Genomic DNA, 12,583 nt, shown 5'->3' on the forward strand with positions numbered 1-12,583 from the left:
GTGCGAGAGAACAATACCACCTAATGACAAGTGAGGGCTAAATAAAGGGGGAGTAATCAAGGAGCAAATGATGAGCAGGTGTGTGTAATAATGGGGAGCAGGCGTGCGCAATGTGGGTTGCCAGGACCGGTGGTTAGTAGACCAGCGACGTCGAGCACTGGAGGGAGGGAGGGAGCAGGAGTAGGTGTGACACCATGATGTGATGTATGACACCATGATGTGATGTATGACACCATGATGTGATGTATGACACCATGATGTGATGTATGACACCATGATGTGATGTATGACACCATGATGTGATGTATGACACCATGATGTGATGTATGACACCATGATGTGATGTATGACACCATGATGTGATGTATGACAGGATTGGAAGTTGCATGCAATTTCAATGATGTTTGAGTTGTTTTGTGTATCAGCAAATATGCTTGAGATAATGTCACTGCATCCATGTTACTAGACTTTTTTAAAGAATAGTCAGTCAAGGTGAGTTCCCCGCCCACTCAGCCTACTAGCTCCATTCAGTATGTCTTTTCAGACTTCCTGGTTTGACATGAGTGAAAAATTTGAGCATTTTTATCAGGAAAAAATATTATGGGTGATGTTATTTTAAATGGGAACCAGAACGACTGTTCAGGACCTTTAATGTCCTTTCAAGTCTGTGATATCAGAACAGAGCAGGATCAGTCAGATTTTGTAGAATTGCAAACAAACACATCAAATATCATTTTAAAATGCTGGTTCCACCAGGTGTTTGCCTTCAGAACAGTGTGATTTCACAGCAGGCTATGTTGAGCAGTGTGCATTCACAGCAGTCTACCCTGTGTATGTTTGTTTGTTTGTGCACAGTGAACTGAATCTCCAGCAGCTCTGTCCCCCGGAAGCTCACTCTGACCATGTCTCATTTCATTTCCCATCGTTGTTTCCTTCCTCTGCAGCAACTAACTTGACTTCTGCGTTAGCCACGCGCGACATGACACTGCTGTCTCTAACTTTGTGTTTGAACAGGAAGGGGAAAGTCTTCTTGAAAGACTTGCGGAAACTGGCTCCCATGAAGCCGTAAACGATTGGGTTGATGGAGGAGTTAGCGTAGGACATGCAGTTAGCCCAGGTCTTGATCTTATAGGTGGCGTAGTTGACCCTATAGTTGGGGTAGAAGGACTGGAACAGGGCGAAGAGCTGTATAGGCCCCCAGCAGATGGTGAATAGGAGGACAATCACCACCACCATCTTGGAGATCTTCCTCCTCAGTGTGATGGTCCTCTCAGCCAACAGGTGGACCTGTAGTAGAAATATTGAAGTTACCTCACTACTACTGTGATGGGCTTAGAAATGACCTAAACTGTATGTAGTTAAAATCATGGCCACAGGCTAAGGGTCTATATGAACATACTGTAGAATACCTGAAAATTGGAAGGGATCCAAATATGAACTCATGCTTTCATTGTGTAACCTTGACAAAGAAGTGCACCTATTAATGTTGTAAACTGTCCTAAAGGAACACCCAAAGTAATGTTCTTTCCATACCTGGTAATTATTGTCTACTGGTTCCACTGACGGCTGGCCCACCCTCTTCAGCATGAGTGTGTAGCAGAAGGAGATGGTGATGACAGGTAGCAGGTAGGCAGCTATGAACTGGTACAGGATGAAAGCCCTCTCCTGGGTCTTTGAGGGAAACCTCTCCATGCAGTAGTGTCTTGGTCCATACCAGTAGCCCTCCTCAATCCTCTGGTACATGAAAATCGGGGTGGATAGAATGAAGGAACCTTTAAAAAAACATTTCATTAGTTGAACTTTGTAGAAAATGTTAAAGTGTTCACAATGCTTTGAACCAGAAATCCATGGTTTGCTATAAGTTCAGGTAGGGTAGCATCTGACTTACCGATCCATATGCAGATGCTAACTATCATGGCAACTCGTGTAGTGCGATGGCGTAAGGACTTCAGGGGGTAGACTGTGACATAGCAGCGGTCCCCACTCATAGCAGTGAGTGTAATGCAGGTGGCTTGAACAGTCACCTGAGAAAAGAAAGTAACAAAATAATCTTGGCTGTTTGCAGGTGAAACAAGATTAATTATTGTACATCTGCCTGTCCTCACACTAGTAATGAAAATGATGAGCATATAATGAGAACATTTTACTTTACGAAGAAATGTATCTCAAATCATTATTAACTCATCCTCCTCGGTTAAGTGTCATTCACATTATTTTATGAATGTATAGGATAAAAGTACAAACGATCTAGTTTCTTTCACACAGAATTAATCAAATAATTTGAATTTGGACATCAGTTCCCCCTAAAAAAACTTGAATGGTTGCATGATGCCTTCGAGGGTCGGTGACAATCTGTTTAAAGATAAGCAGGTCCTAAACAATGTATTGTTGTTACACATCACTCAGAGTGGGAGTTGTGACCTAGTTCAGTGTAACTACAGTACTTGATCTATCTAGCGCCCTTGTCTTTCATTGAAGAGCAAAAGGGGGCCTATTCCGGTGTTCATCTTTGATCCGAAGATAAGTGCCCTACTCTTATCATAATGTAGGGACAGAATGCATTAGACTCCTGAACAAAGAGAACCACTGCATGTGGGTTGAAAAATAAAAATATAATAAATTAACAATCAACATATTAACACAAAACAGCAAAGAATTCCAACTGATATTAAAATGGTTTCAACAACATTTGCATTAATTAATCCTCCCACTTACACACTGCTCACAAAAAAAGTATTTAATTTGCATATACACTGCACCATTCCCCTAACCCCATATCCCAATTCGTGCCACCCATAAGTGAGAAACCTACATGTCAAATATAGACCATATATAGTGTTCCCTACAGATTATAGAAAAGAGCAAAAGCTCTGAACTATCTGTTCAGACCCTAGTCTTACCTCCCTACCTACAGGTTATGGAACATTTCTCCAGTAGGTTTCCTCAAGGAGAACGCCTCCAATTGCATGTCAAAGATAATAAAACAAAAACACTGTAGGAAATACATCAGTAATATTTACATTTACATTTAAGTCATTTAGCAGACGCTCTTATCCAGAGCGACTTACAAATTGGGAATATCTAAAATCACTACAGTAAATACTACAGAATACTACAGTTCGCAAAAACACTACAGTAAATACAACAGTATAATACAATCCGCAAAAACATTACATGAATTACCATAGTATATACTAGTTATTTTACTACTGCATGTATTCTATAGTTAACTGTAAAGACTAGTGTACTACAGTAAATATTACAGTATTCACTGCAAAAACACTACAGTGAATATTATATTAGACTGAACAAAAATATAAACACAACATGTAAAGTGTTGGTCCCATGTTTCATGAGCTGAAATAAAAGATCCCAGAAATGTTCGATATTATGCACAAAAATATTATTTCTCAAAAATGTTGTGCACAAATGTTTACATCCCTGTCAGTGAGCATTTCTCTTTTGCCAAGATAATCCATACACCTGACAGGTGTGGCATATACAGAAGCTGATTAAACAGCATGACCATTACACAGGTGCACCTTGTGCTGGGGACAATAAAAGGCCACTCTAAAATGTGTAGTTTTGTCACACAACACAATGTCACAGATGTCTCAAGTTTTGAGTGAGCGTGCTGACTGCAGGAATATCCACCAGAGCTGTTGCCAGAGAATTGAACGTTAATTTCTCTGCCATAAGCAACCTCCAATGTCATTTTAACGAATTTGGCAGTACGTCCAACCGGCCTCACAATCGCAGACCAGGTGTAACCACGCCAGTCCAGGACCTCCACATCCGGCTTGAGACCAGCCACCCGGACAGTTGATGAAACTGTGGGTTTGCACAACCAAAGAATTTCTGTACAAACTGTCAGACACCGTCTCAGGGAAGCTCATCTGAGGGATAGTCCTCAATAGGGTCTTGACCTGACTGCAGTTCGGCGTCGTAACCAACTTCAGTGGGCAAGTGTTCACCTTCGATGGCCACTGGCAAGCTGTTCTTCACAGATTAATCCCGATTTCAACTGTACCGAGCAGATGGCAGATGTGTGGGTGGTTTGCTGATGTCAATGTTGTGAACAGAGTGCCCAATGATGGCGGTGGGGTTATGGTATGGGCAGGCATAAACTACGGACAACAAACACAATTGCAGTTTATCAATGTCAATTTGAATGCAGAGATACCATGACGAAATCCTGAGGCCCATTGTTGTGCCATTCATCCACCACCATCACCTCATGTTTCAGCATGATAATGCATGGCCCCATGTCGCAAGGATCTGTACACAATTCCTGGAAGCTGAAAATGACCCAGTTTTTCCATGGCCTCCTTACTCACCAGACATGCCACCCAATGAGCATGTTTTGGATGCTCTGGATTGACATGTACGCCAGAGTGTTACAGTTTCCCCCAATGTCCAGCAACTTCACACAGCCATTGAAGAGGAGTAGGACAACATTCCACAGGCCACAATTAACAGCCTGATCAACTATATGAGATGTCACACTGCATGAGGCAAATGGTGGTCACACCAGATACTGACTGGTTTTCTGATCCACGCCCCTACATTTTTTTAAGGTATCTGTGACCAACAGATGCATATCTGCATTCCCAGTCCTGTGAAATCCATAGATTAGGGCCTAATGAATTTATTTAAATTCCTTTATATGAACTGTAACTCCATTTGATAAATTATTGCATATTGCGTTTATATTTTTGTTCAGTGTATTTATACCATAGTATACTAGAGTAATTTTTTATGTGAGTGTAAGGCAGCAGGGATATTAGCATTTGTGGGGGAGTAAATTATCAATTAGACTGCCAGAAATATACATAATGGAGAGAGCTGATCCTTTTGATGACTAAGAAAAAGATAAACAAAGGACTCAGGAGACTGAAAAGATTGGGCATGGGTTCCCAGATCCTCAAAAAGTTCTACAGCTGTACAAATTGAGAGCATCCTGACCGGTTGCATCACTGCCCTGGTGTAACAGGTGTGCTTCCGTCCCTCTCCTCGCCCCTACCTGGGCTCAAACCAGGGACCCTCTGCACACATCAACAACTGCCTCCCACGAAGCATCGTTAACTATCGCTCCACAAAAGCCACAGCCCTTGCAGAGCAAGGGAAACAACTACTTCAAGGTCTCAGAGCGAGTGACCTCACCGATTGAAATGCTATTAGCGTGCACCCCGCTAACTAGCTAGCCATTTCACACCGGTTACACTGGTATGGCAACTGCTCGGCATCTGACCGTAGTGCCCAGTACATCACTGGGATGAAGCTTCCTGACATCCAGGACCTATATACTAGGCGGTGTCAGAGGAAGGCCCAAAAAATGGTCAAAGACTCCAGTCACCCAAGTCATAGACTGTTCTCTCTGCTACTGCACGGCAAGCGGTACCAGTGTGTCTAGGACCAAACGGCTCCTTAACAGCTTCTACCCCCAAGCTGTAAGACTGCTGAACAATTAATCAAATGGCCACCCGGACTATTTACTTTGACCTCCCTCTTTGTTTTTACACTGCTGCTACTCGCTGTTTATTATCTACGCAGTCACTTTACAAATGACCTCGACTAACCTGTACCCCTGCACATTGACCCCCTGTATATAGCCTCGTTATTGTGTAATTTTCTTATTTTTTTAAACTTTAGTTTATTTAGTAAATAGTTTCTTAACTCTACTTCTTGAACTGCATTGTTGGTTAAGGGCTTGTAAGTAAGCATTTTACGGTAAGGTCTACACCTGTTGTATTCAGCGCATGTGACTAATAAGATTTGATAGAGTTTATGTAGAAGTTTTTTGACATTAGTCATGATTTTCAAACCTTCACATAATGATACATTTATTTGCGCCTTTCAAGATACCGACAGACGCATTATGTTTCACACTCCTTAAATTGAGACATTTCAGATATATTTCCAATGGAATGTCCCTGGTTCAATATAGTTCAGTTCAACACAATGAAATGTGTTGATAACATCCTGTGGCTAGCTGACTTGTAAAGCCAAGGTCATTCAGTGAAAGCCCTGGTTTAATGAGATGTTTGGGATTGACAAAGCTCACAGGAACCCCCTGGTGGCTGATGACGTTCATGTGGTGAAGAGAGGGCTGACGATAGCGTGGTGCATGCTGCTAAAACCTCGTTCTACCTTGCTCATCATTGCATTTTTGCACCTTGCACTTTTGTACTGTGTTTTTGACAGACTTCTGTATCTATAAAAGATCATTACTCTGTACTGTGGTGAAAATTAAACACTCTACACTGGCAGCTGAGATTGGATCCTAGGATAGGTGTCTCTGTCCATCTATGCTCGGAACTTTAGTAATTTGACAATCCAACAGATTAGTTTTAATCATGCAAACCTGCTTGAAGCTGTGGTTAACCGCAAGAAGTCTGATGGACTGTTTGTCTCAATTGTTTTTAAATGGAGAAAGGACATTCTTTATATACAGTGATTCATCATTCACTTGCCCAAATCAAGTCATGATTCATAACCAACCAGTTTTATGTTATACTGATCGCACTATACAGTTGTCCTTGTTTGATAGAGCTATTGGATATCTTTTAGCGATTCATTGCTAAATATACAATACATTTCTCCAGTCTCTGAAGGACTACAACTTGTGTATCAGCTACATGGTAGATTAAAAAAACGTGAGCTGGCGCACACCCTGAATAATAGTTTGTGTGGAGGTGCTGACTAACAGCGAACAAACTATAAACTATCAAAATTAAGAAAGTCGCACACTCCGTGTAATCTCCCAGCAATTTAATGGGTATTAACCAACATTTCGGCATCACTGTGCTTTCTTCAGGTTGACCCTGGGTGACCCTGAAGGCACAGTGATGCCGAAACGTTGGTTAATACCCATTAAATTGCTGGGAGATTACACATGGAGTGTGCGACTTTATTTTGATAGTTTATATCAGCTACATGGTGACATTCAACCATACATGTTTCAACCGGAATATAGCGAAAAGGATTCGAGACAAAGAGTTGGACTTTGCTAACGCTAGAAGCTCAGCTAAAGCCGATGCCAGGACCAAGAGGCCAGATGACCGATATGGCGCCTATTTAATAAAGTTAGCCCACTGGTTAACTTTAGTTTATCTACTGAAACGCATATTATGTGTTGCTGGCTAACATACTATTGTGTTACAGTGGTGGGGGAAATCCAATTATTTTTTATACTTGCTAACTTAGCTAGGTAGCTAGCTAAGTTGGGTAAACTACCGGTAGCCATATCTACAGTGCCTCTGCAAAGTATTCAGACCCCTTGACTTTTTCCACATTTTATTACAGCCTTATGCTGAAATGAATTCAATTGTCCCCCCCCCCCTCAATACCCCATAATGACAAAGCAAACAGTTTATTTATTTTTGCTAATTTACAAAAAATAACAGAAATATCACATTTACATAAGTATTAAAGATCCTTTACTCAGTACTTTGTTGAGGCACCTTTGGCAGCAATTACAGCATTGGGTCTTCTTGGTTATGATGGTACAAGCATGGCACACCTGTATTTTGGGGAGTTTTTCCCCCATTCTTCTCTGCAGATCCTGTCAAGCACTGTCAGGTTGGATGGGTAGCGCGGCTACACAGCTATTTTCAGGTCTCTACAGAGATGTTTGATTGGGTTCAAGTCCAGGCTCTGGCTGGGCCACTCAAGGACATTTAGAGACTTGTCCCGAAGCCACTCCTGCACTGACCTGTGCTACACTATTAATAAAAAACAAAATGGATGTTACATTTACCATATAACATTGTTGTTGAATACCCAGTAGCATTAAATAGTGTACACTACCCTGTATTTTTGATTTTGACATATGTTTTATGCTACAGAGCCCTATACAGCTTATATAAATATCTTCTGTGAATCCATAAAGGCAGACAAATTAAGAAGATTGATATAAAATATCCATATTTATTTTATAGTGGTTCTACATGGTCTTATGCTGCGCCACACAAACTGCATTTACACAGGCAGACCAATTCTGATATTTTTCCCATTAATTGGCCTTTTCAGAACTGATCTGATTGGTAAAAAGACCAATTTGTGAAAAAAATATCATAATTGGGCTACCTGTGTAAACGCAGCCATAGTCCTTTATCTGGCTTTGGTACACTGGCAGTGGTGTTCAGCATGGTGGGCTGGGGAAGCTGAGACTCTGTGCTTATGGCGAATGGTCTTGTCCTGTCTGCGGTGAACGGTCAGGTGGATAAGACTCTGCCGAAAGTGGTGGAGGGCTTTTCTTAAACACATTTGGTCCTCTTGCAGAATATTTGCTGGTACTGCAAGTCCCCTGTCAAGACATGGTTGTGATGTTAGCATTTTTAATTTTTGGAAGGGACGTAGGGTAACACGCCTGTGTCGGTAAAGGTGTCAACCAAATGGGCCAATGAGGGAACATTGGGAGCTGCTTTTGAGAGGAAAGATCAGTCAACCAAGTGAATGGGCTGGGGGGCTAAAGAATGTGTGAAAAGTCTTAGGAGGGCAATTCTTACACAGGGAGTTTGATGATAAACAACAATACATTTACTTTCTAAGCCAGCATTTCCTAACTCAGTCCTGGGAACCCCAAGGAGTGTAAGCTTTGGTTTTTGCCATAGCATGACACAGCTGATTAAAATAACCAAAGCTTGATGAAGATTTCATTATTTGAATCACTTGTATAAGTGCTAGGGTAACAACCAAAACATTCACCCATTCGGATCCCCAGGACCAAGTTTAGGAAACGATGGTCTAAGCACCAACCTGCAAAACCAAAAACCCCTTCCTCATCTCAAAGTACTGTCTGTAAACCTCCCCCAGCCCATTGACAGATCATTCTGGTCAATAGTAGCCCTTTGCAGGGGCTTTTTGTAGACATGTCTGTGTACTGTGTTTTGAGAATCTGCTGAGAGAAGAATGAAGTGGTTGTGTTATTACTGTTGTAGTCTTGATTTTATACCTTTCAGTGTCCCTTGCTGGTTTCTGTCCCAAAATCTTGTTGTGCTCCATAACCTTAAGGTGTGTCTGCTCCCTCATGCTTGTGTACTCAAAATGACAACACTTTGGGGGTATGCTTCAGCAGGGGACCATAGAATAACTCCAGATAACCTGAGTTTTACAAAGAGAAAAGGTTAAAAAAGGGGGTTGGTAGCCTAGTGGTTAGAGCTTTGGGCTAGGAACCGAAAGGTTGCTAGATCGAATCCCGAGCGGACAAGGTAAAAATCTGTCGTTCTGCCCTTGAACAAGGCAGTTAACCCTATAACACAAACCAAACAAAATCTACCTAATTCATGTTAATACCATGTGTACTTTAAAATTGACCTCTCTTAGTCATCAGCTTGTAAATACTTTTGCCAACTTGCCTTCACCTGCAGAGTTGGAAGCCGATTCTGTACCACCTAAAACAAAATGCACAACAATACACAATTTAACCACCCCACTAATTGTACTGATCTCTATTAGCCTGGCAAGTTTACTATACCTAACATGGACATTTCAATATTGTCTGCTAACTAGCTTCATTAATTTTGTCAGCAAAATTTCTATCCAGCTGAGACTGGATGACAACCAACCATAGACGATTACACACATGCAATACTGCTAACGTTACCAACACACAGTGTGAGTTAGTTATGTCGACAATTCTATTCTTACTAAAGGAGTGTTTTCCAGGCAAAGGGAAATAAATAGTTACCAGATCGAGCTAATCTTATTTGCTAAAATGATGTAGTTTACGTTGGTCAAAGATAGAACAAACATGTTTACTCTGCTGAAGGTAGTTACCAGTCTAGCAGTGACTACCATGGCATAGGCGAAATTGATTGACAGTGTGCATACTAAAACAGATAGCTAACGTTATGATTTAGCTGATGGCTTCCAGAGTCCTATAGTATATACAGCACTGTAACGTCAGCTAGCTAATTTAGCTAGTCCAGCAAGGCTAGTTAATAATAGGTTACCTCTTATCGAGAATCTTCCATTTTGTTGTGAAGGGAAAAAAATCGATGGTATCGCATCACTTCTCAGCTGTCGTCGAAATCGATTCCCCAACAGTTCAGCCTGAAAACACCTATGATAATCTTTGGTCACCGTAATGCGCGCCATCATTCTCGATAGCCGCAAGCCACTGACAGCATCGGGGGAAATCTCTGGTAGGTAGCACCGTGAAAGATAACTCATTTTCGCTCGTTTGTAATTAGCACAGAACACCACACAGGCGTAATGACAAACGTAAGTGACAAACAGGTCTACGGAAGTTCTGAGATTGCTGTGTTGTTCGTCAGTACACAATGCCATCATTTTTAGTTTGTCGGCACTACCTTAGCGGGCGGTTTACTATGACTTCGTGGTTTACTATGAGCAGACAAATACACAGGAGGAAGTCGAAACTTCCTGATTCTACCAGTGAAATTAAAATGTGTTAGTTCTAGCTTGTGGTTTGGATAACTGTGATGTTTATGATAAAAACGTAATGTTGTTAATATAGTAATGACCATATGCCGTGGTGAAGCCAGGGTGAAATTCCCTTTTAACCAATCTGTCTCCAAATGGAGTAGGAGCATAGAAAGATGCTCAGATAAGCCGTGCATTTTGATTTTATTTATCAAACATTGCTTTAATATAAAACAATAAAAAACATATATTGGTATTCAAATTGCATTTTAAAATACTATGTTGAAAAATGAGCATCAACCTCTACCGGGTATATGAAATTGCACTGCAAGTTCAATATTGCAGTTATGTAATTTAATTGAGTACAGCCTGGCACCAGACAAAAAAAATGTATTATTCAGACTAATAGGACAAGTACCTCAGGGGTCCAGTCGAGGGTAATGCTACCCAAATGACATTATGGTGAGAAATTCCATCATTGCATGCACAGCAAATATATTTTGGCTATTTGTTATCTAATATTAAAAACTGATAGAAGTTTGTGACCAGAGGCAATGTGTTTTATTGAAATGATTTACCTGTTGTAGAAAGGCAACAAATTTGCACATGAAGTCCCCAAATACCCATCCAGGGAGCGGGTAGAGAGTGGCTGTGAACGGGACACAACACACCAGGAAGATGATGTCTGTGGCAGCCAAGTTAGCTGTAGAAATAAGCTCAGTTAGGAGGGAACTCATTCATTTCTTACTGATTAACACACTTTTGCAACATAAAATAACCATTTGAACATTTGAGTCATAAAGCTATTAATTTGGATAAATACCTTGTTGTGTTAAAGAGTCAAAGGCATGTCACCAAGTATTTTGGCATTTTGACAAAAATCAGATAGCTAAATACACATGGGTCGGGGCGTACTGCAGTATTTCTTTCTGAAATGATGAACGATATCATTGTTTCACTGTCATGGAGTAGTCTTATCACTGCAGGTGGACAGGACCTGCTGGGCTTGAGCGTTGCCACCCATGGAGATATTAGTCAGTCATGTCAAACACACACGCACAAACACACACACAGACATTTGCACACATCATGTGCACTCACACAAACATGCATGTTGATGCCATCATTGTTATTTATAAGCACAGAGATAATAATGCTGTCCACCTTCATGGTTAATTCATCATATCTCAACATGAACTCCATTGATGTATCACGTCTCCACTCCACACATGCATTTCCAATGTCAAACAAGATCCATTATTTTGTATAGACACATGATCCCTATATTTAATATTTAGTCTGTATGTATACAGTACTATATAGGTACATTCACCAGCCTATAGATAAGGTTACTATCGACAATATTAATTTACAGTCATCAACATAAAAAGACAAATACAGTCATTAAGGCTGAATGGTTATACAGGCATCATTAGTCCTAGTTTACAGTGGAAATAAACAATTTCTCTGGGCAACATACTTTACATAACATTGACTGTGACAGTAACACACAAAGAACAAGTTTCATGACAATCCACAAGAATAATGATGTTCAGGGTATTATAAATGGAAAAACCTTTGTAACTGTGAGGGAAACCTTTTGGTCTTGCTTACCTATGTAGAAGTTGGTGGCAGTCCTCATCTGCCTGTGTTTGGAGATTACATAGATTACCAGAGAGTTCCCGATGAGCCCCACCAGCATGATGAGAGCGAAGAAGAGAGGCACCAGCCAGGCGTCCGTCAGGAATGGGTGCTCCCCCTCCTCCGGATTCTCCAGAGAAGCATTCAACTCAGACGCATTGAACCACATGGTGATGTGGTGATGTGTTCTTAGGAGTCCCTAGATCTGTCTATGGTAAGAATGTCTATGGTTAGAATGAGTCTGACTGTAGAGTAGACTTCTGTTGAGCTCACACTCACAGTGGTGTTTCCAACCTCGTTGCAAAAGCTGCCTCCTAAACTGCTTCTACTCAAGGACGAATTCCCGTTGGCTTTATACTGAGCAGGGACGCACGTGGAAACTGCCTGATTGTCGAATAAATAGGTGATGTCAGGTCTCCTAGCAACATTTTCCCTATCCAGAGTTTGGTACCTCATACACTCTGCTTTCAATGTAGTCAGAAGGTGTCTTATCATATGGTATCGATTATATCCATAGTAAATATAAGAAATACAAATGACGTGTTCTGTGAAA

The 12,583-nt window shown here is 41.0% G+C and overlaps 1 protein-coding gene across 1 annotated transcript; it reads right to left on the bottom strand.

Annotated features, from left to right (window-relative positions):
- Positions 1-284: 284 nt before the first annotated feature.
- LOC120056316 (G-protein coupled receptor 54) lies at positions 285-12,199 on the bottom strand. The gene is made up of 5 exons (XM_039004554.1): positions 12,004-12,199; positions 10,968-11,092; positions 1,889-2,024; positions 1,534-1,772; positions 285-1,287 (listed from the first exon to the last, which is right to left on the bottom strand). The coding sequence occupies exons 1-5, from the start codon at positions 12,197-12,199 to the stop codon at positions 913-915; spliced, it is 1,071 nt and encodes a 356-aa protein (XP_038860482.1). The 3' UTR covers positions 285-912.
- Between the last annotated feature and the right edge of the window lie 384 nt (positions 12,200-12,583).

The sequence above is a fragment of the Salvelinus namaycush genome, chromosome 11 (genome assembly GCF_016432855.1).
Source record: "Salvelinus namaycush isolate Seneca chromosome 11, SaNama_1.0, whole genome shotgun sequence".
In the NCBI taxonomy this organism is placed as follows: domain Eukaryota; kingdom Metazoa; phylum Chordata; class Actinopteri; order Salmoniformes; family Salmonidae; genus Salvelinus; species Salvelinus namaycush.

Coding starts and splice junctions, on each gene's coding strand:
- LOC120056316 (XM_039004554.1), bottom strand. CDS start 12,199: ATGTGGTTCAATGCGTCTGAGTTGAATGCTTCTCTGGAGAATCCGGAG. Junction 11,093..12,003: donor TGCCACCAACTTCTACATAG/GTAAGCAAGACC, acceptor TTATTTCTACAG/CTAACTTGGCTGCCACAGAC. Junction 2,025..10,967: donor TTGTTGCCTTTCTACAACAG/GTAAATCATTTC, acceptor TTCTTTTCTCAG/GTGACTGTTCAAGCCACCTG.